The sequence below is a fragment of the Adiantum capillus-veneris genome, chromosome 26, assembly GCF_014529385.1.
Source record: "Adiantum capillus-veneris isolate H3 chromosome 26, ASM1452938v2, whole genome shotgun sequence".
Classification (NCBI taxonomy): Eukaryota; Viridiplantae; Streptophyta; class Polypodiopsida; order Polypodiales; family Pteridaceae; genus Adiantum; species Adiantum capillus-veneris.
Window position 1 is genome coordinate 12,621,122 of NC_140956.1, and position 22,129 is coordinate 12,643,250.

General features: G+C 44.4%; 1 protein-coding gene across 1 annotated transcript in view; it reads left to right on the forward strand.

Annotated features, from left to right (window-relative positions):
• Nucleotides 1-22,129, forward strand: part of LOC147423012 (5'-3' exoribonuclease 3-like) — an 89,017-nt gene that overhangs the window by 27,849 nt on the left and 39,039 nt on the right. The window contains exons 3-8 of the mRNA XM_086500911.1: nucleotides 12,760-12,836; nucleotides 12,967-13,158; nucleotides 13,266-13,385; nucleotides 13,479-13,541; nucleotides 13,643-13,792; nucleotides 13,871-14,035. Coding sequence (XP_086357037.1) covers nucleotides 12,760-12,836; nucleotides 12,967-13,158; nucleotides 13,266-13,385; nucleotides 13,479-13,541; nucleotides 13,643-13,792; nucleotides 13,871-14,035 — 767 coding nt within the window. The remainder of the gene's footprint in view (nucleotides 1-12,759; nucleotides 12,837-12,966; nucleotides 13,159-13,265; nucleotides 13,386-13,478; nucleotides 13,542-13,642; nucleotides 13,793-13,870; nucleotides 14,036-22,129) is intronic.

Sequence of the window (22,129 nt, forward strand, 5' to 3'; positions counted from 1 at the left end):
GTGGATTCGCCATATGAATTGCTGTCGCGTGTTTGCGTGTGTGTTTGCAGGTACTTCATCGCGAAGGAGAAGCGAGAAGGCTTCGTCCTACGCTTGGGAATTCCGGAAACGGAATTTGGAAATTGTCTGCGGAGTCTCAACTCCGAGTACATATGGAAAAAGGATTGAGAGCTTGTCTCTCGGATTTCCCTTACGGGAAGGAACGACCATTGAGTCAGAGATTTAGAACGGAGGGGTTTTCTTCGGATCTTGTGCTTGTAAAAAGATTCTCCCTAATAAAGAATCCTCTTTAAGGGGGGGGACCAGCCCATCTTCTGGTCCCTAGTACTGTGTCGATCTTCTCACTCTCTCTCTCACACTATCTATTTCTCTCTATATCCTTTGGCTTCAGTATTAAGTGATAAATTCTATTTATCCGAGTATATTTCATATTGTTATGCGCTCCCGTTTGTGACACAAGACCCTTTTCCAAGGGTCTTTCACTTGGTTCATAATCTCTTCATTCTGTGCTCGGCTCACACGATAAGGTGGCCGGTTCGGTGGTGTGCTTCCAGGTATCAGATCAATGGTATGATCTTCAAGACGAGCAGGTGGTAACTCGCATGGTAGGCACTCTGAGAAGCGATCGGCATGAGAGTGGAGAAAATCTTGGCGTTCTTTATCAAGTTTAGACATACTTGTGCTATCCTTATCGCGCAATTGTTTCATAAAGATCGAGTAACCAAACAGATTGGATTTCATTAAGTTAGAAATGGCCGAAGCCGATACAATAGGGACAGACTCGCCCTTCAGTTTAATATCAAGTATAATCGTTCTGCCCTTCTCTGTAGTCAATGTCCCTTTCCTCGCCCGATAATCGACCACGGCGTTGTTCTTGTGGTACCGGGGAATCTCTAAGAGAACATCACAACCCTCCAAAGGCATTATGAAAAAGTCCTCATGCCCCAAATACCCCTGACAATGCAACCGAAGTTTGCCAATGACAGGTGTAATGGCTACGTCCCTGCCGGGTGCCGCTAGAACTGCCTCCGCAAGTGGTCCCATCCGATCGGGAGTGATCTTGAGCCGCGCCGCCAATTCCGGTGAAATGAAGTTGGCCTTGGCTCCTCCATCAAAGAAGATCAGGGCCTCTTGGTCTTTCACTTTGCCCCAAGGTCGACAAAGTTCTGTACTCTCGTCCATGGTGTTGGGATCGGTACCCACACAATCTTGAACCAGTCTTGTTTTCATCTTGCCTTTTCTGCCACGTTCCTCAGCTACTCTTGAACTCTCAGGCGTGTCGTCGTCCTTATCATTCTGTTCTTTCTGTGCCTTTTTAGGGCACTTCGCGGAGATATGTCCACGGTCCCCGCATCCAAAGCAATTCCTCTCCCTGATGAAGCGAGCTTGCTCTTGAGGAGTAAGCTTGGGTTGTGTATCCTTCTTCTCTGGGTTGCTTTTTCTCTTTCTACTTTCATTCCAGAAGTCTGTTCGGCTCGTTGTGTCATGACCTCATCGGTGGGGTAGGTCAGATTGCCAGAGTGAATGGCAAAGCCCCTCTTTTCATGACTCATCAACTCCTGAATAGAAGCTGACTTCTGTTCCAAGCAGTGATCTCGGATCTCTGTAGGTAGACCCAAGGTGAACCGCTCAATCTGTTCTCTGAACGAGATCTTCTTGAATGAAGAGGCGGGTAGAAAAGAGCTCCAGAATCTCTCACAGTAAGCATCCACTGGACTCTCTTGGTCATCCGAAGATGGTTCCAAGTAGCTCGTATATCGCTTTCATACTCTTGCGTCAACCAAGAAGAAATAAAAAGCTTTTTTAATTTCAGCCATTTAACTGGCGCAATCTTGTTTAAAAGAAGCGTGGATCACCAAGTTCGAGCATTTCCCTTAAAATAAGAGGTAGCTCTCCGAATCTTGGAGTGCTCTGAGTAGCGTCCTCCCGCGAAAGCGATGTCAAACTGTTGAATAAAAGACAAAGCCTTCGAAGCATCTTTGTATCCAAAAAATTGTCAAATTTGATCGATTGTCCACCTTCCTTAAACTCTCGGACTTTCTTGCTTTTATCTTCCAGAAAGTCATAGTGGTTGTCTTTATAAAAATTCTTCTTGTTCGCATAAAATTTTCCGTCATCGGAGTTTGAATTGTTTGTAGACGAGTCCTCTATAGAACTGTCACTCACCGGGCGAGATTTATACTTCTTTGCCTTTTTCTTGCCCTTTCCGAAGCGTTGTTTCTTGCTTCGCTTTTTGCCTTTTCTGTCTTCTTCGCTCGAATCTGAAGAGCTAGAAGAACTGTTAGAAGAAGAAGAAGAACTTGGTACTTCTTCAAATCGAACACGCTTCTTCTATTTCTTTGCTTTATCAAATGTCGACTGACGACCCAAATAACTCGGGAAGTCAGTGCCTTTCTTCTGCTTTTTGCCGTACTTTTTAGCTTTCTTCTGTGCGTCAAAAAGCTGAGCAATTCGTGCATCAACCACCTCTTCTAATTCCTTCTTTTAATATTGCTTATGATCAGAAGGTTTCTTGAGAGCGGATTTCGGGGGTGGTGTTGTGGTTTTTTGCAATTGCACATGCACTTCCTGAAAAGAAATCTCGCTCATATATTTTGCCAATTTCGGGTCCTTCGTAAAACTGAGCATCATCTTTGTTGCATCACCGATCAATTGACGACGCTTCATCTCTCTTTGCTCTGCCTGAGGAGGCCGAGGCGGGCCATACTCTCTGCCGGAATCTTCGTTGTGATCCCTTCTCGCATCTCCGGATGCAGAGGGAGTCGACTGATCCTTGTGTGAAGACATAGGTGCCGTGGAAAAAAAAATTCGGGATCGGATTTCTCGTAGAAGAGAAATTGGTCGTGCTCTGATATCACTGTAACAGACTTGGACACTCCAAGTGAAGAATCAATCACAACAGCACCAAATCACCACTTCAAAACAGTTCATAGTTCACAATAGATTTGCATTGGCCCGCGGAGTTCCGTGCCTAGAGATATTGGCCCTAAAGACTGGCGCCCCTTTCGGCATTTCTTTATGTATTAATCAATTCAAAGTACAAGAGAGTGATTAGGGTTTCACTCTCAGACTTTGCGTCCAAAAGCTCTGCAGAGTGTGTGCCCAAATTGCTTATTTAAAGTTTACAAGGGATGCCAAAAGCAGAGCCCCAAAACCTTCCAATCAAAAGCAAAGTGTTCTCTCTCTATCTCACACAAGAGAGCTTTAATAAAATAAAAGAAATGGAATCCTCTCTCTCTCTCTCTCTCTCTCTCTCTCTCTCTTTTTGTATTTGCGTAGAGAAAAGCAGTTCTCTCGCTGTCGTAAAACGCGTCGCAGCTCATCCGTACGGTGCCACGTCAACATGCTCAACGCTTTATCCATATATCAGTCTTGTTGCTAGGGTTAGGGTTTATGGCAGATTTTAGCGTTAGGGTTTGCAGAATTAGGGTTTTTAGTAGCTCGGCTCCCGGGTAGACACGTCATCACTTTGTGACAGATACTGACTGTGAAGTGTCCTAGTACAGTTGTGTTGCCGAAATCGGGCCAGAACAAGTGTTTCTCAACCTGGATTATGCGGGATAGCTCGTAGGAGATCACAGGTTTTATTCCCTCTGTTAAAGAATAAAGAAATACCGAAAGGGGCGCCAATTTTGGGGCCTACAGGTTGTCGGTGTCAGCTCGGGGCATTCTAGCTTCCGAGCCGTGTGTGTATTCAAGTGTTAATTCTTGTTGCAGGTTCTCTTTGCAAAGTGCTCTGTGTGTGTGTCTAAAGTAAAGAATTTCGGGTGAAAGCCAATGCCTACCGCCCTACGGGCCGGTTTCAAACTGTCTGAGCTGTCAGAAGAGGATGAGATGAATTAGAAACACCCTCAAAGCTCACACTTCTTTGTCTTTTGTGCATTCTCAAAAGTAGATTTCCGGCCAAGTAGTTAGGATAGTCTATTGCTCGATTCCGTCTCCTCGACTTCTTCTTGGTCTTCAAGAGTCGACTGCACAAACTGCTGACGTGTCAAAGCCCTGAAGAAGGGAGCCAACTTACAGATGTCGGCCGAGGGGCCTAAACCCTAAGAAGAACTAGTAACAGAAGAAGAAGTCCTACCAACTTATGGGGACCCCGTCCGATGGGGCCCCAAGTGACATAAAGGATTACAATAAAGCAGGACCCACACACACACAGAAAAGGCTGGTGTTGACATGATGACGTGGCAGGCTGTACGGATTGCCGCGTTTTGCACTGACTACTGTACGGAAATTCTGTGATTTACGTTGGCAGCTTTTTGGCATTGCTTTTGCACCATATGCTGTTGAGTTTGAAGGCGTTTCACTGTAAATTGCTTGTGGGGCCTTTGGGCCTTATAATACGAGGCTAGGGCTCATTCTTTAGCATGCTTCCTGGAGAAGGTGCAGAGTCTGGAGTACCGGTTTGTACAGTGTTGATGCAATATAAAGAAATACCGAAAGGGGCGCCAAGGTTTGGGGCCAATACTCTCTGGAGTAGAATTCCGCCACTTCGTGTCACGTGTTGTCTCTCTCTCACTTCAGTTGTTATTGAAGTGCTAAAAGTCTGTTCAGTGTGTTCTTTGCTATTGGCACGTGGTGCCCGTCTTGTGACAGTGGTATCAGAGCATCAGGCGTGTGCTTTTCTGAAAGCATACCGGTCCTACCAAGGAGCAGACAGAGCAAGATTTTACTTTCAAAAGTTCATTGGAAATTTTAGCTTCGTGCTCCGACCCCAGACTTATTAGCCACTCCCACCTTTACTTCATCGCGCATCGGGCGCGCTCCAAACTTCACCGCTCACTTACAAGAGAAGGATCGAAGATTTGTTTCGAGCTGCTGTTTTTCTCAGAGGCAGTGCCATGCAGATGTTGATAGCTACCAAGCAGCATACTCCAAGTACTTGGCAAGCTTTCAAGAAAATTTTTGCCCGAAGTTATATGGTTTCTAACATCTTCCTTCGGACTGAACTTCTAGCAGAGGGGGATATCTTGAAATGCTTCCCATGGAAACCCTAGTAGATTATAACTTGAAATTTCTTTACACTCTCAGCAGGTGCCTCTTGTTGATAACCTTGGAGATCCGGTGTGGCGGCTATGACTTGGGACTACCGGCGCGGCCAGAGGAACATTGTTTGTCTAAGAGCTGATGGACCATGTTGTGCTCGGCTACGACCTTATGGAAGGAAATTAACCCTAATTTTTAATGCAGGTTTCAGGATGGAAAGTCAATCGACTTTTCGAGCTCGGCTGATGTCGAGATTGCTTTTTAAGTTTGAATTTTGTTTGAGTTCTCTTTGAGAACTTGTTTGGTGATCCTGTTTGAAATTTGTTTGAAATGGATGTTATCTGTTTTGAACCTGTCTTGGTGCCGATTTGAAATGTTTGACTCTGGTTTTAATATTGGTTTCGATGATTGGTGATTTTACTCCCGGGTGGAGAAGTGAGAAATACTGTTTTGGTATTGTTTGAACCTCAGAACGATGCAGGCCGAGGCCTGGGAAGCGTTTCGTTGTATGTTTGAAAACTTCGGAATGACGCAGGCCGATGTTTCGGAAGCGTCTGTTGTATGCTAGAAAACCTCCGAACGACGCAGGCCGATGCTTGGGGAGCGTTTGGTTGTATGCTTGAACCTCCAAGCGACGTTGACTGCGGTCTGGGGACCGTTTGGTTGTACAATCCTCTGAGCTCATGGCCCGGACCTTTTTAGGTTATTTGTGGGGGGAGTGACGAGGTAGTTGCTAAGTAGCTTCATACCGCAGACCGTTTGTCTCGGGGGAGTGCTTAATGGCGCCTGTTTGTTGTGTCTTGTAACATGTATATGTAAGCATTTGTGCTGCATTGTGATGTGCCAACTACTGAATGTTCCTAATTGGATGAGATTGCCTAGGTATGTAATTTTAGGGCATCAAGACACCCGTGGAAGATCAGTACAGTCTGGGTGTGATGGCTAATTTTACTACGCCGGAATATCAAGAGTTCCGATCTAGATAAAAGGAGAAGCTAACTCCTTGATCAAAAGAGCCGAAAAGAGAAGCTAACTCCTTGATCAAAAGAGCCGAAAGGAGAAGCTAACTCCTTAACAAAAAGAGCAAACTGATTGTCCCTCGGAAATTTTTGAGCTAACTTGAGTTGTTTTGCAGATATGCTGTAATCGCGGACGGTTACTCTCTTTCAAGAAGGGGAGATGTCACAAATTGCTGACGTGTCTAAGCCCTGAAGAAGGGAGCCAACTTGGAGATGTTGGCCGAGGGGCCTAAACCCTAAGAAGAACAAGTAACAAAAGAAGAAGTCCTACCAACTTGTGGGAACCTCGTCCGATGGGGCCCCAAGTGACATAAAGGATTAAAATAAAGCAGGACCCACACACACACAGAAAAGGCTGGTGCTGACATGATGACATGGCAGGTTGTATGGATTTTCGTGTTTTGCGTTGACTGCTGTACGGAAATTCCGTGATTTATGCTGGTAGCTTTTTGGCATTGCTTTTGCACCAGATGCTTTTGAGTTTGAAGGCTTTTGACTGTAAACTGCTTTTGGGGTCTAGGGCCTTTAAATATGAGGCTAGGGCTCTGCTTCTTGGAGAAGGTGCAGAGTTTGGAGTACCGGCTTGTACAGTGTTGATGCAATATAAAGAAATATCGAAAGGGGCGCCAAGGTTTGGGGCCAATACTCTCTGGGGTGAATTCCGCCACTCCGTGTCGCGTGTTGTCTCTCTCTCTCTCTCTCTCTCTCTCTCTCTCACTTCAGTTGTTATTGAAGTGCTAAAAGTTTGTTCAGTCAATTCTTTTCTATTGGCACGTGGTGTCCGTCTTGTGACATCAATTGACCCGTCTTTCTACTACTTCATCGAATTCGTCCTCTGAATACACACTTTGAGCAGTGGTGGCCGTCATAGGCGTCTTTTTCAAAGCTGACTTCAGAGGTGAACGGATGGCTGTGCGCCATTGGGAATGCATCTCGTCAATCAGGTGCTTGGTCAAAAATTTCACATATTGAGGATCTTTTGAATCTTATTCTTCTTGTTTGGACAAGTAGCGAAGTTGAGGTCACATATTGTCAAGTTTGGATCTTTGTTCTTGGTAGGTTTTTAGTAGTATTCATTTTTCGATTTCGTATTTAGCTTACGTTAGGACTTAAGAATTTGTTCCTTTTGAAGTTGTTGTGTGAAGTTTGATTTCTAGGATTATGTTTTTAAAATGTGTTATCCTTTTTTGTTTAAAGTTGAGCACTTGTTTTAAGTTTTAAGCAAGTAAGCCGCGTCAACTTATTTTGCGTATGCCTTTTCTAAAAACATTTGTAAGTTAATAATGTTTTGTTTTATCTAGTTTTGTTTCGTAGCGAATAAGTGATTTTTTCTTTCTTTTCTTTTCTTGTGTGCCTTGCTTTTATAGTTTTATGAGTGCTTTATTCCCTCTTGTAATTCGTGAGTTCAGACTATTTTGAACTTATGAAGGTATATCTTTTGATTACTGGAGCATCTGTTGAGCACATGCATCAACTTGTTGTTGGCGCTGCATCTCCATTCGTTCATACTCCGTGGGCGGAAGTGGCCCTTACTCTCCTTCCGAATCAACAGAAGGTGGTTGTTGTCCGTTTAAGTTTTCCGTGTTTTCACGTGAACCTGAGTGGTCAGGTGCAACAGTTTCCTGATGCCAAGATTCGTCAATTGAACACATGTATGTCGTGATAAAAGGGATCAGATCCTCTGTAGAAGGAAAAATCGACTGAGCTGTGATACCAATGTAATCGACTGAGCTCTGATACCAAGGTCAAGGGCAAGAGTTTCCTGATGCCAGGATTTGTCAATTGAATCCATGTGTGTCATGATAGAAGGGATCAAATCCTTTGTAGAAGGAAAAATTGACTGAGCTATGATATGAATGTAATCGACTTGGACACCCCAAGCCGAGAATCTTATGCAACACACGTGAGAGAAATTGAAAGTAAATGAACAAACTTGAACAAAACACACTTCAAGACGAAGTTCCCCGCCCTGAGAGATTGGCCCGAAAGACTGCCCCCCCTCTCGGTATTTCTTTATTATTAATGCTTGGCAAAGTACAATGTCCGAGGGTCCTCAACTCTATTGAGCTCTCACAGCTTTCTATGGCCAGAGTGAGGCCCTGGCAATTAATTTTTGGAAGAAGTGGAGAAAAGTCCAGGAAAAGCAGATTTTTGAAAAAGTCTAAAAGGCATGGGAGGCCAACTAGCAGTTGAGAGAAGGAGAGCTCGTTCTCTTCTGACAATGAGAAAAAGAACAAGAAGACCAAGGAGTTCAAGGATGGGGGTCTAGCAGTTAGGTCTGACACATATTTTGGCTATCAAGACACCCATCGAGCCCTTGAGTTTTACAGCAGTTTGATGTCGCCTTCTCTAGAGGTTGGTTCTCGGAACGCTCCAATGTGCAAAGGGTGGCATCTTACTTGAAAGGAAATACACAGACATGGTGCATTTACAAGAATGTATCTTGGAAAATCTCTGCTGAGATTGAAGAAGTGGGTAAAATTCAAGAGGATTTTCACTTCTGCTTGGATATCAAAAGAATATGAAGAAGATGTCATAACGGTTTGGCATCATCTGAGAATGACTAAGAAAGACATGTTGGATGACTACTACCAGAGGTTTTGGGACACCTTTTTGTCAGTGTCCTCGTTTGGGAGGGTCACTTTGAGGGACCATATTGAGCGGTTTTGCCAAAAGATGACACTATTGTTGCAATTGAAGTCGGATTCTATTCAGACTTATGAGACATGCCAAGCAATGTTTTGGAATGCGTGCCGGCTCATTGACTTATCTTACGGACAAGCCAATGTCCACCTCAACAGAGCAAGAGTCTTCCAGTGAAGAGAATGAACCAGGGGAACCGAATGAAAGTTCATTAGAAGATTCCAGAGAAGTAAGGGAATCAAATGATAGTGCATTCGAGGATTCCAACGAACCAAGGGAACCAAATACAAGTTTATGAGAGGATTCCAGGGAAGAAAGGGAATTCGATGATAGTGCATCTGAGGTTTTTGACGAAGCAAGGGAATCAATTGATGGCTCCTCAGAGGATTCCAACAATTCAGATTGAGGTGCGAGTGGACAGGGGAGGCAAACAGGGCTACCAACAGGTCACAGGGCACAAGAAAAGAACAGAAGGTAAGCTAGGTCCACCGGATAATCTGGTCAAGGGTACTTTTTGGCCCTGGATGCAAAGTGGATGGAGGACAAGAACATTGCAAATTCTCTTCAGAGGGAGCTGTACCTTGAAGCTCTTTGGAATTTTAGCAGTGCCTATGCCAAAGGTTACTAATCAGCAGGTTGAATCTGGTGCAATGTGCATTGCTCAAGAGGGGAGCCACCCCACTCCTTAGTCATAGATTTCCTAGATTGAATAAAGTCACTAATTTCTCTTTGAGATTTTAGGTATATAGATTGGCTGACAATATTTTGTGGAATGAATTTTTGAAAATATGTACATTGAGTTGGAAATTTCCTTAATTGAATTGGAGACATGTGCTCCTTCATGTGTGCATTGTTAGAGACATGTAAAGAAAGTTGAAATGTCTGTAGTGTTTTTTCACATGAATGATTTGAACTTAGTGCATCTAGACATATGTTAGAGATCAACGAGATCTAGGTGTGATGGCTAAGTGAATGAGAACTAAATGAGATTCTAGACATCTGTTAGAGATCGACGAGATCTAGGTGTGATGGCTAAGTGACCGAGAATCGAATGAGATTCTAGTGCATCAAGATGTCTATTTGGATGAGATGATTGGATACTTGTGTGAGTGCATCAAGAGTTCCAGAAGGATGAGATGAATGCACGCATCAACAGTTCTCGATGTAATGAGATGGCTGGATTGAATGATCGAAACTTGGTGTTCAATGTGAACTAAGTGTGTGATTTTCTGAATTGCACGCTATGTCAATGTACTGTCTTGTGGGGTTGGTCATGGGCATGGTTTGAACAGAAAGGATAAGAATATGATAGTAACAAGATTTAGTAGATCAAAACAACTGTGTGAAAAGATAAGCGTGGTTTGGATGTGATTGCTAAATAGTTACAATGATTAGAATTTGTATTCGCGACCCTCGACAGAAATGTGATTGATCAGTGACTGATCTCTTTGTAGAAGTGTTGGATTGGTGGAGTCCGATGCATGAGTACATAGAGTGAGTGTCTACTGAAAAAAGTTTCCATCCTTTGGCTGTTTTGCAGGTGTAATCGAGGGCGACTACAATTCTTTTAAGAGGGGGAATGTCACAAAGTGATGATGTGGCATGCCCACGTGACGTGCGCACTTCACTTGCGCTACTTGGAATGTCACAAAGTGATGATGTGGCATGCCCATGTCACGTGCGCACTTCACTTGCGCACATGACATGGACATGCTTCTGCTACTGTCTAGCATGAGTCTTAGCTGAGGACCTAGCTTGGCACTTTGTGAGCCTCTAGCAAGACATGCATGTCCAAGCCGGTCAATAGATTGCATACCCTCTCTTGCAAATAACAATATAATACATGCATTTTGACTGCGTGAACCACCTCTTATTTCGACACTTAATTAATCACTGACTTTTAGCATTTTATGAAATCGTGGGGCTGTCCTTGTGGCTTCTCGACCCAGTGATTTCAACCTATAAAGGCAGCCTATGGGCAGCGCTAGAGGGCAGAAGAGGCAGCGCCAGCAGAGCGTTGTAGACCTAGCGTTTTCAAGCCAAAGCAGCAGCGTTTTCAGCCCTCCTCCTCACCACCGTTTTCAGCCCTGTTGACCAGCGTTTTTAGCCTATGAAAAGCAGCGTTTTCAGCCCCTTGATCATTGCAGATCTCAGTCCGTAGCCTGGTGGTGGTTGCAGACCCAAGCCATCGACAGTGCTAGCAGATCCGGCATTCAGCCATAGACCCGTCGTCGTCATTATCGTCGATATAGTATCCCAACACCTAGTACCCCTTCTACCTTGGATCGGCATAAGGATCCACAAAACCTCGTTGTTGACTTCACCGCCTTTGAAATGGACCCATCAAGAATCTTGTCGTCGTCGTCGTCGACGACATAGATCCACAGAACCTCGTAGTCGACATCATTGTTGTCGACATAGACTCGATCAGTACCTCGTCGTCTTCTTCACCGTCGTCGACATAAGACCATCAATACCTCGTTGCCATCGTCACCGTCGTTGACATAGACCATCAGTACCTCGTCGTCGTTGTTGTCATCGCCGTCGACATAGACCCATCAGTATCTCGCCGTTGTCATCGTCGTCGTCGACATAGACCCATCACTATCTCGCCGTTGTCATCATCATCATCGTCGACATAGACCCCATCGGTACCTCGTCGTCGTCCTCATCGTCGTGGACATACACTCCATCAGAGCCTCGTCATCGACATTGTCGTCTTCGACCTAGAATCTCTCAATACCTCAGTATCCAACATCAGTAGCATCAGCACTTGTACCCAGTAATCAGTAGCATCAGTACCCATTAGCATCATCATCTCAGCATTTAGACATTGTATCAGCATTGTGCAAGAATACAGAAAGTACTTGCTTTGGCAATAGAGCAATGGGCCTTGTGGGTTTGGGACCCGAGATACTCTCTCTCTCTCTCTCTCTCTCTCTCTCTCTCTCGTGTGTGTCTTTTTCATTCAATTCAGTTCAGTTCTTTCAAGTGAAGTAAAGTGTCCTTGTGTTTGTGCGAGTACTAGATCCGAGCTGAATCCATAAACACTTTCGTTGCACCCGACAGCCCAACCGGATTTGAAATGGCAGAGTGGACAAGAGAAATTGAACCCTGAAGAAGTTGGGGCCAAAGGCCTAGGGGCCTAAAAAGGGGTTAGAGATTTAAAAAGTCTATAACCCACAAACTTAAAGAACTTATGGAGCACCGGCCGAGGGGCCTAAAACCCTAAAAATCAAAAGCTTGATCTCTGGCTGAGGTTCCACAAATCGCGCTATGGTAGGCTGTACGGATTTTGGCGTTTTGCGTTGCTGGCTGTTTTTGGGCAATTTATGTAAAGCTTTTGAGGGCAGTTTTTTTGGTTGCTGTTGCTCTTGGATTAAGTGCTTTTGGGGCTTCGCTTTTGGGCATCCCTTGTACTGTTTATAAGTGCCCTTAAGGTCACTCTTCAAGAGAGCATCTGGACGCGAAGTCTCGGAGAGAATTGGACCCTTGGGAGTTTTACCTCGCGAAGTAAAATAATAAAGAAGTACCGAAAGGGGCGCTAGTCTTTGGGCTAGTGCGTCTTGGCTTGAAATTCCGCCGTGCCGTGCTGACTGTGTGTGTGTGTTTAAGTTCAGTGATTTTACAGTTTCTGTTTGTGTGTTGCTATTGATTTCTCGCTTGGAATGTCCATGCTTGTAACAAAATCTCATTTCAATATATAACCTATCTCAAGAATAACTATCTGCTCTTTTGTCTTATGTCTGTGTTGCGTGCGTTTGAAGTTTAGGAAATATGTTTTTGCATAATCTTGTGCTCAATATGAATGCGTATAAGTAAAAGCTTCCCTCGCTTACTTTTCCTTTTCTTTTGTCAAAGTCCCTTTCAAGTTTTTTTATTATATTTACTTTTAAAGCAAAAATGGTATTTAAATTTTTCTTAGTTGTTTATTTTTGTGTGACCGATTTGTGTGTTTGCGATCCCCTTTCCATAAGGTCAGATTTTTCTAACCTTTGAAGGTATATTCAGCTGCACTGCATGTTTTTGGCTGGTTTCACAGCTGGCACAAGTGTTATTATTTTTTTCTTGCTGTTTTTTCTAGTTTGCTCTGATGTATTTTCTGTTGCAGATGGTGTGGCTCCCAGGGCAAAAATGAACCAACAGCGATCTCGACGTTTCCGGGCTGCCAAAGATGCTGCAGATGCGGCATGTATCATAACCTCTTTGCTTTATAAGTTTGTTGCTATGATACTCTACCGTACACTCAAAAGATTCATCATAGCACATTAGGCATATGAACAAGCTGGCTATTAATTCATTGGTGGTTCATGATCAGGCTGCTGAAGAAGAGAGATTACGTAAAGAATTTGAAGCAGAAGGGCATATTATTGCTCCCAAAGAGAAGTCTGAAGCATGTGATTCTAATGTTATTACACCAGGAACACCTTTTATGGGAACTTTGGCTATTGCTCTACAGTACTACGTCCATCTACGTTTGAATAATGATGCTGGGTGGAGAAATATCAAAGTAATCTATCTTGCAAGTAGCTTTTTTGGTATTCACTAGATTGCTCTTTAAGTAACGAATAACAGGGTTGGTTTGTTTCTCCGTAAAATTTTGCGGTTAATTAATAGGTGATTTTGTCCGACTCAAATGCTCCGGGAGAAGGAGAACACAAAATAATGTCCTATATTCGACTTCAACGAAACCTTCCTGGGTTTGACCCAAATACACGTCATTGCTTGTATGGGCTGGTATGAGCTTTGCACATATCTTGTTAGGTAGTGGTTCACTTGGTTTCTGCATGTGAGATGTATAAGGATCTCATTTTTTCCTTTCTTGTTTAGGATGCAGACTTAATCATGCTTGCACTCGCTACCCATGAAGTGCATTTTTCCATTCTACGTGAGGTAAAAAGATGATCTGGTGTATACCCTCTAGAGTAGAATTTATGAGGCTTGAGGTCTCTTCCAAGTGACTTGTGGTAGTAAGCCTGTATATGGTTTGGCAGGTCGTGTTTATGCCTGGACAACAGGATAAGTGCTTTCTTTGTGGACAAATGGGTCATTTGGCAGCTGCTTGTGAAGGTAAAGCCAAGAGGAAATCTGGAGAATTTGACGAGAAGGGAGAAGATACGGGGGTTGGTAAGAAGCCATTCCAGGTACAGATCGTTCTGAAAACTAGTGAAATGATAATAGCACTTCCCACAGCGAGTTCCAATCATGTTTTGTATATGCAGTTCCTCCAAGTTTGGACGCTGAGAGAATACTTGGAGTATGATATGAGAATACCTAATCCTCCATTTGAAATTGATTTCGAACGGTTGATTGATGATTTTGTGTTCATGTGCTTCTTTGTTGGGAATGATTTCCTTCCTCACATGCCAACCTTGGAGATCCGTGAGGTGAGCATGCGCATGCACACATTACTGAAAATTTCAGGGGTTTTATCTTTAAGTTTTATGTTGCAATCTGCCTTTAGGCTTTATAATGTATGAAGTTTGGTGTGCGCGTGCTTGTGCTTGTCAACACGTACGTGTGAATGTATGTAATGTAATGTGCGTGTCTGTAAAATTGTACCTATGTATTATGCAATATACAAGCGAATGCATGCATATATACATGTGTGTGTGTATTACGGAATAGAAGAGGGGATATGGCGACTCCTGTGTCGTGATAGTATGGTGTGGATCTTCTATCATATATATATATATATATATATATATATATATATATATATATATATATAGAGAGAGAGAGAGAGAGAGAGAGAGAGAGAGAGAGAGAGAGAGAGAGAGAGAGAGAGAGAGTTCAATTGTTATTGAAGTGCAAAAAGTCTGTTTAGTCTGTTCTTTTCTGTTGGCACATGGTGCCCGTCTTGTGACAGTATCTAGGACACGAGGACTTTTATATGATGCCTTTGGAGGGGTGTGACGTCCTTTTGGGAATCCCTTGGTTCCACAAGAACAATGCAGTGGCGACTACAGGGCGAGAAAAGCAACTTTGAAGGATGAAAAGGGTTGGTCATTCTCAAGTCATACCAAGCTGTATTTACATCACGTTCATATTCTTGGGTGAGCCATGAGGAAGTAAAGATTCTCTTGAACTGAAGCCACTTTGTTGGTGCCTCCCCCTCCCTCCGTAGAAGCAGGGTAGACCACGAAGTCGGTGCGTTCCCCTTGAGGTAGGATGCCCCTCACCAGACTTTGAAATGTTTTGAATGCCGGCCTCCAACGTACGCAATGTCAAACTATTGAATAAAATCGAGGGCCTTGTGGGTATCGTTGAAACCAAAAAAGGTATCAAACTTGATTGATTGCTTGCTTGCCCTCCTTGTAAAAGGGCTTCCTCTTTGTAAACATCGGCTCATTAGAATGTGAACTGTTTGAGGAAGACGAATCCTTGTGTGAACCGTCAAAATAATTCCAAGATCTTCTATGGGACGAACTCTTCTTTGTCTTCTTCTTGCCTTTCTGTGTGTCTGAATCTTTCTCCTTTTCTTGCTCTTTCTTCCCTCGTCACTGGACTCGGAGGTTGAAGAACTGTCAGAGCTGTCATAAGAAGATGAGGACGAAATGGAAACATCCTCGAATCTCACTTGTCTCTTTGCCTTCTTGGCATTTTCAAGAGTAGCTGCTCGACTTTGCTTTCTTGGTGACTTCTTGGTCTTCATGAGTTTATTGACTCACTTCCTCGAAATTATCTTTGAGTACACCTTCTGAGCAGGAGTCCCGAGTGTAGTTGGCTTCTTCAGGTTGACTTGAGAGGTGATCTGATGGCGGAGCGCCATCTAGAATGGATTTCGTCAAGTGGGTGCTTGGCCAAAAATTTCGCAAGCTGAGGATCCTTGGAGTACTGAAGCATTTGTTGGGCGGAAGCGTCGACCTGCTATTGCCGCCTCATCTCCATCCTTTCGTATTGAGTAGGTGGAGACGGCCCGAACTGTTGCGAATCTTTCGAAGATGGACGATGTCTGTGGGAATCTTCATTAATTCCTCTTGTCGGGATTCGTTGATTGAATCCATGTGTGCCCTGAAAAAAGGGATCGAATTCTTCCTGGAAGAAGAATCAACTGAGCTTTGATACCACTATAACAGACTTGGAACACCAAGGCGAGAATGTACCACAACACAAGAGAGCAAAGTGAAAGAATTGAAAAAAACTGAGAGAGAGACGACACGGCACGACGTAGTTCCGTGCCCAGAGAGATTGGTCCCAAAGACTGTTGCCCCTTTCAGTATTCTTTATTATTTATGCTTCTCAAAGTACCATGTTCGAGGGTCCTCGTCTCAACAGTGCTTCCAAGCATATTTGCTTGAAACCTAGGCCTTGGCACTTTATTTATAGGCCCTTGGCCTTCCAAAAGCAGTATACATGACAAGCTTCAAGTCTAAAAGCATCTAGGTCCCAAAAGCTAGCGCTAGGGCTCCCAACGCGTTTTGTTGAAATTCGTACAGGTGCCACGTTAGTAGCGCAAATCGCAGAGGTCCGTATGGTCTACCACGTCAGCAACGCAAATCGCGAGTTTCGGATAGCTTCCACGACATCTACACTTCCACGGTTCATTAAGCCTTTTGTCCCTTGGGACCCATCGAACAGGACCCCATAAGTTGGTACAACTTATAAAATTTGGTGTCCTTTCATTTTTGGCCTCTCGAATTGGTTTTGCAAGTTGATACAACTCCTATTGCATCTTTCAATAGGGCTCTGATCCCTCTCTGTTCGGAGTCTAGGTCATGCCTTGTCATCACTTTGTGACACAATCTCAATGAGAGATGTTTCGACTTCGTGTGTTTTCGCAAGTAGAGTTTGGCTTTGCGTTGCCTTTGTATCCTCAAGCTTACTGTAGTGTTGTTTGAGTTTAGCATTCTTTGAAATAAGCTCTTGGATCTAAGCCTCTAGATGGGATCCTTCCTAGGCGCAACAGCCACCGCAAGAAAACTCTTGCGTGCCTTGGAAATTGGTGTGTTGAAGGAAGACATTGGAGCTTTGTTCCAAAACTCGATTCTGTAGGAATCCAGTCTCTGCTATGTGGGCAAAAACCCGCTCAAAGCCAGGGCAAGGCTGCCTTAACTTTGTGTTTGTTATCTACTGTGTTTTGAGGCCCTTTGGGGTAGAGCTACAGCTCTGGGAACAAGTTCGAGGACGGAAGGTCAAGCTTAGTGCTTTGCTCGTTAAAACTCCTTGAAGCTTCAATTTTTGTAGCTTGAAGTGTGGAGACATAAGCGGTCTCCAGCTCGTCAAAAACATGCTTTGTGGGTTGTAGCTCTCGCATTTTGGCCATCAGGGGGTGTCGGTTGCTCGTCTGGGCGTTGAGTTGTTAATGTGCAATGGTTTCTTCGGCTTGGGCAAGGTAGGGTTCCTCGGCTTGGGTGGGGCAGGGTTGAAAGACTCTAATGCCCCCCCCCCCCCACAGGGCTACCTCTCACCCCAAGGGGAGATTGTGGAGGCAAGGGAAGGCCTAGGGCTCAGGCTCGTGCATTTATATATATGTAGAGAGAGAGAGAGAGAGAGAGAGAGAGAGAGAGAGAGAGAGAGAGGGAGAGAGAGATGTATTGGTGCTATGGAATGGAGTGATGTTTATGCTTGCTATTCATTGCCTATGATCATTCATGTATCCTCAGATGTGGTGCTTCCTATGTCTATGCGCATTTGGGGTGTCAAAGATGCAGCATCGGTAATGCAATGTAAACAAGCTGAGGTCCGCAGTTGGTGCAATGAGACACCATATTTTAGAGAGGGCTTGCGGGTTGCTTTCCTCCCGCCCGAAGCTCACCCCTTGGATGGCCCAGCTGCCTCCAAGAAGATGCGCAATTAGTCAGATGCTTTACCAATTCTTTCATGCAGACTATGGATTTACATGTAGTTTCTTGGAATGCTAATGGTTTACAGACTTCTCGGATAAGAGGTTCACGTAAGCTTTTACTTCGCAGAGATTTACACGCTCATGTAGTAGGCACTGTGGATATATTACTAGTACATGAGCATAAGATTGCCACTCCCTTTGGTAATCTCATGCCCTGGGGCGCTCACACTTTTTGGGAGCCTGCTCTGGGTGTCACAAAACGGGAGCGTACACGAGCACTTAGAAAACCTGAAAATTATAATTCTTTGAAAACATGAGAGAAGGGAGAAGATCGACACAGTATTGGGGACCAGAAGATGGGCTGGTCCCCCCCCCCCCGTTAAGAGTATTGTTTTATTCAGGGAGAATTCTTAATACAAGCACGAGAACCCGAGGAAACCCCTCCGTTCTGTAGTCTTAGACCTGAAGGTCGTGCTTTCTCGTAAAGGGCTTGGGCACAAGGCCGTTCCTTCCCGTGAGGGACTTAGGCGCGAAGCCGTACTTTCCCGTAAGGGACTTAGGCGTGAAGCCGTACTTCCCGTAAAGGGCCTTCCCGTGAGACGGGAGATTCCTGCAAAACAAACCACACAAAGCAGCAATTCTCAATGCGTATCAACACCTTACACCTGGTGCTCCTTGCTCGGAGAATCAACCTCCGTACTCAATCGTCACGCGAGCACTTGCAAATTCCGTCGCCAGTCTCTGCTCCAAAATCCCAACGCTTGCACTTCCTGCTGCTTCCGGCTCCTCCCAAACTGAAACGTTGGCTACCCTTTTATAGGGTCTAACACTCGGCAGGAACAGGGGTCCAAAAGCAGAGCTTGGCGCTCCTAGAGAGAGGAGAGAGAAAATCGCGTTTTCTAGAGAGAGGAGAGAGAGAGATCGCAATTCAGCCCCTTGCCTTAGTTTTAGCGCTGGCTTTTTTTATTAGGAGCCTTGCTTGCTTTATTTTATTAATAAAGGGGCCGGTCACTTAAAAGTGACCGATCACTTTATAAAATAAAGTGTGAACCTGTTCAAACTTTAAAACTCACTCAGTTAGTGAAAACAATGCTACACGGACACATTCCAGGCGTCCCCGGGTGCAGGACACGACACAGATGCAATGTAGACACAGACTCCTCGCGGGAAAACGTTTGTCCTCCTGCGACTGTTCCTGCTTTTCGTAAAAAGCGTCATTGAACCCATCTTTATTCTTGTGCTTGCGTTGTTACGCGTACTTTCTTACTCAGTTCGGATTTCCTCCTTAGCCTACGGGATGCCCCCTTACTGATGCACCTGTCACCCATCATGTGACGCATTAGAGGGACTCGTAACCCGGCCCTTTCCACCGAACTTACGGAAACTCCTTCGCGATGTTTACCGTTACCCATCAAATGACACATCAGAGTTGTCCGTTCCTGATGGTAGCTCCTGTAGCTACAATCTTTTAAGAGTTCTTAGTGCACATAATAAAATATCCTAAAAAAGAGATTTAATCATTAAAAATAAGAAAATAGTCCAATTAGCAACATCCCTCTGGCTTCTAAACAGTTGACCTCAACTGTAGTGCTTGGACATATACCTCCAGTATCTCGGGATAAGCTGCTAATTCCTCCTGCGTCATCCACTGAGCATCTAGATTCGAATAGTTCTTAAACTTAACCAAATACTTCCGTGTTATCTTTCCGGATTTGAGAGACCGCTCCTGATGACTTACTGTCTGCTTCGGTTGGAGTATTTCTTTTGTTTCCTCAACCTTAGGAGGTTCCTCAGCGCTAGGCTGGCTCGGAGGCGGTCCCACATACTGCCGGAGTAAACTGACATGGAAAGCATTATGGATCTTCCAATTAGGCGGTAGCTCTAAACGGAAGGTGACATCATTCACTCGCTCAGTGATCTTAAACGGCCCATAATAACGGGTAGAAAGTTTTACCACCTTCCCCTTATGAGACGCTTGTTTCTTAAGTCTTGCCTTCTCAAACTTGAGTAAGACTAACTGTCCGACTGTTAAGTCTAGATTCCTCCTGTGCTTGACTGCAGCTTTCTTATGCTTTTCCTGAGAGCGTAGAATAGCTCTCCTAACTTGCCCGTAGGCTGTGTCCAAATCCCGGACAAATTCATCTGCTGCAAAGATCTTATCCTTAGTTAAAAGGATCGGTGGAAGCAAAGGCTTACCATAGAGAATCTCAAAAGGTGCTTTCCCCGTCGATGAGTGTATGGTATTGTTATACGCATACCCGACAAGAGGCAAATATTTCTCCCAGTTAGATTGCCGGTCTGACACCTAAGCTTTTAACATATCCAATACTGTGGAGTTGGCTATCTCACTTTGCCCGTCCGTTTGAGGATGGTAGGCAGATGAAAAATTCAGCTTTGTACCAAGATTATCCATCAAGGCACGCCAAAAATTTCCTGTCATGCGAGGATCTCGATCACTCACAATTGACTCGGGCATTCCATGATACTTAAAGATCTGTGCCAGGAAGACCCTAGCCATATGATCTGCTTTGATTGTTTTCTTGACTGGTATAAAGTGTGCTTGCTTGCTAAGCCTGTCCACAATGGTCCAGATCGTGTCATTTCCAGTCTGAGTTCTAGGGAGGTCCATGATGAAGTCCATGGCAATACTTTCCCAAGGTTCATTAGGCACAGGCAAAGGTTGTAGCAACCCAGGCGTCTTATGCCAATCATACTTCACTTTTTGGCAAACCAAACATTCCCTGACATACTTATCAATGTCTGCTTTAAGGCTAGGCCAAAAGAAATATCTTTCCATTGCTAAGGTCGTAGGGAGAATACCCCGATGACCCGCATAAGGCGAAGCGTGTGCTTCATCCATGATCTTCTTTCTTAATGGTTCCGCCACACATATAGCCTGATGGTGGTAGAGATAACCGTCCCGAATGGAATAGGGAAACTCATTCTCTCCACGATGTAGCTTTCCCCAAATGGTGGAGAAGTCTGGATCATTCGGATACAAATCCGGTAGTGCTTCTAATTCTTGGTGATACACCGAAGTGATAGCATTCACCCTTGGCCGCCTAGACAATGCGTCTGTGACCACATTCTTACTCCCAGCCGTGTGTAGTGTGTAGGATCTGGAAGTGAAACATAGACAAAAAGTTTGCCCACCTCAGCTGCTTCTCAGATAGTTTCCTTTGCGTAAGAAAATACCGCAAACTCTGGTGATCAGTCTTGATCACAAAATCCGCTCCTAGAAGATAGTGCTTCTAGTTGGATAAGGCGTGAATCACAGCCATGAGTTCCTTTTCGTAGATTGATGCATGTAACTCTGCATCCTTAAGCCGTCTGCTTTCATAAGCCACTGCATGGCCTTCTTGGTTTAACACTGCTCCGATGCAATCGCCTGAAGCATCGCAGTGAACCTCAAATGGTTTCCTCAAGTCAGGCACTATCAAAATAGGTCCATGGCTTAGCAAGTACTTGAGCCGATCAAAAGCTCCATGTTGTCTCGATCCCCATCTGAAAGGAATCTTCTTCTTTGTCAAATCATGAAGTGGTCCTGCTACATGAGCAAATCCTCGGACAAACCTTCGATAATATGAACATAATCCCAGAAAGCTACGTACATCATGTACCGTAGTGGGAATAGGCCAATCTTCTACCACTCGGATCTTGGCAGAATCCATACTCACTTTATTGTGGGAGACTATATGGCCGAGATAGTGTATCTCATAGAGAAAGAACTCGCTCTTCTTTGCATTCACATGCAACTCATGCTTTCGCAATTCTTGAAACACTAAGTCCAAGTGCTTCCGATGTTCCTCTTTTGACTTAGAGAAGATGAGTATGTCGTCAAAGAATACTCCCGTAAAAGCTGGATACGGGCTGAAAATGCGGTCCATCATGCGATTGAACGTCGCAGGAGCATTGGTCAAGCCGAAAGGCATTACGAAGAATTCATATAGTCCAAAGGTTGTGCGGAAAGCAGTCTTATGGACATCCTCAGGGGCGATCCGTATCTGATGATACCCACTCTTTAAGTCTATGCGACTAAAGACACTTGCACCCTGCAACTTATCAAGTATATCATCAATCCGAGGGATCGGAAAGCGATACTTGATTGTGATCTTGTTAAAGGACCGATAGTCTATGCACATTCGAAACGTGCCATCTTTCTTCTGCACCAGTAGAACTGGAGAGCAGTAGGGTGAAGCACTTGGCCGTACTAACCCTTTCTCTAGAAGCTCCTTGACTTGCTTCAAAATTTCCTCTTGCTGAGCAAGACTCACCCGATAAGGGGGTTGATTGGGAGGCGAGCTACCCGGTATGAGATCTATGCGGTGATCTTCTGGGCGTACCGGAGGGAGTTCATCAGGAAGTGTTTCCGTGAAACAATCCTTGTACTTTTCAATAAATTGAAGACGCTTAATTTCCAGACTAGAGAGAGAGTCCCTACTAGTTTTATCCTTTGCAAAAATCAAGTAAGCAGAAACACACTTCTTCATTTCTTTCTTAATGGAGATATGGCTTACAATTGGGAACTGCCAATCTCCTGCATCAGCTTGAATCTTTATTTTCTTACCCCCATGATCAAAAGTGAGGGTCTTTTCTACATAATCGGGAATAGGTGTCATGTGAAAGTGCCATGGCATACCCAAGATGATATCACATCCCTCGATGGGTGCCATCAAAAATGATTCGCGGTCCT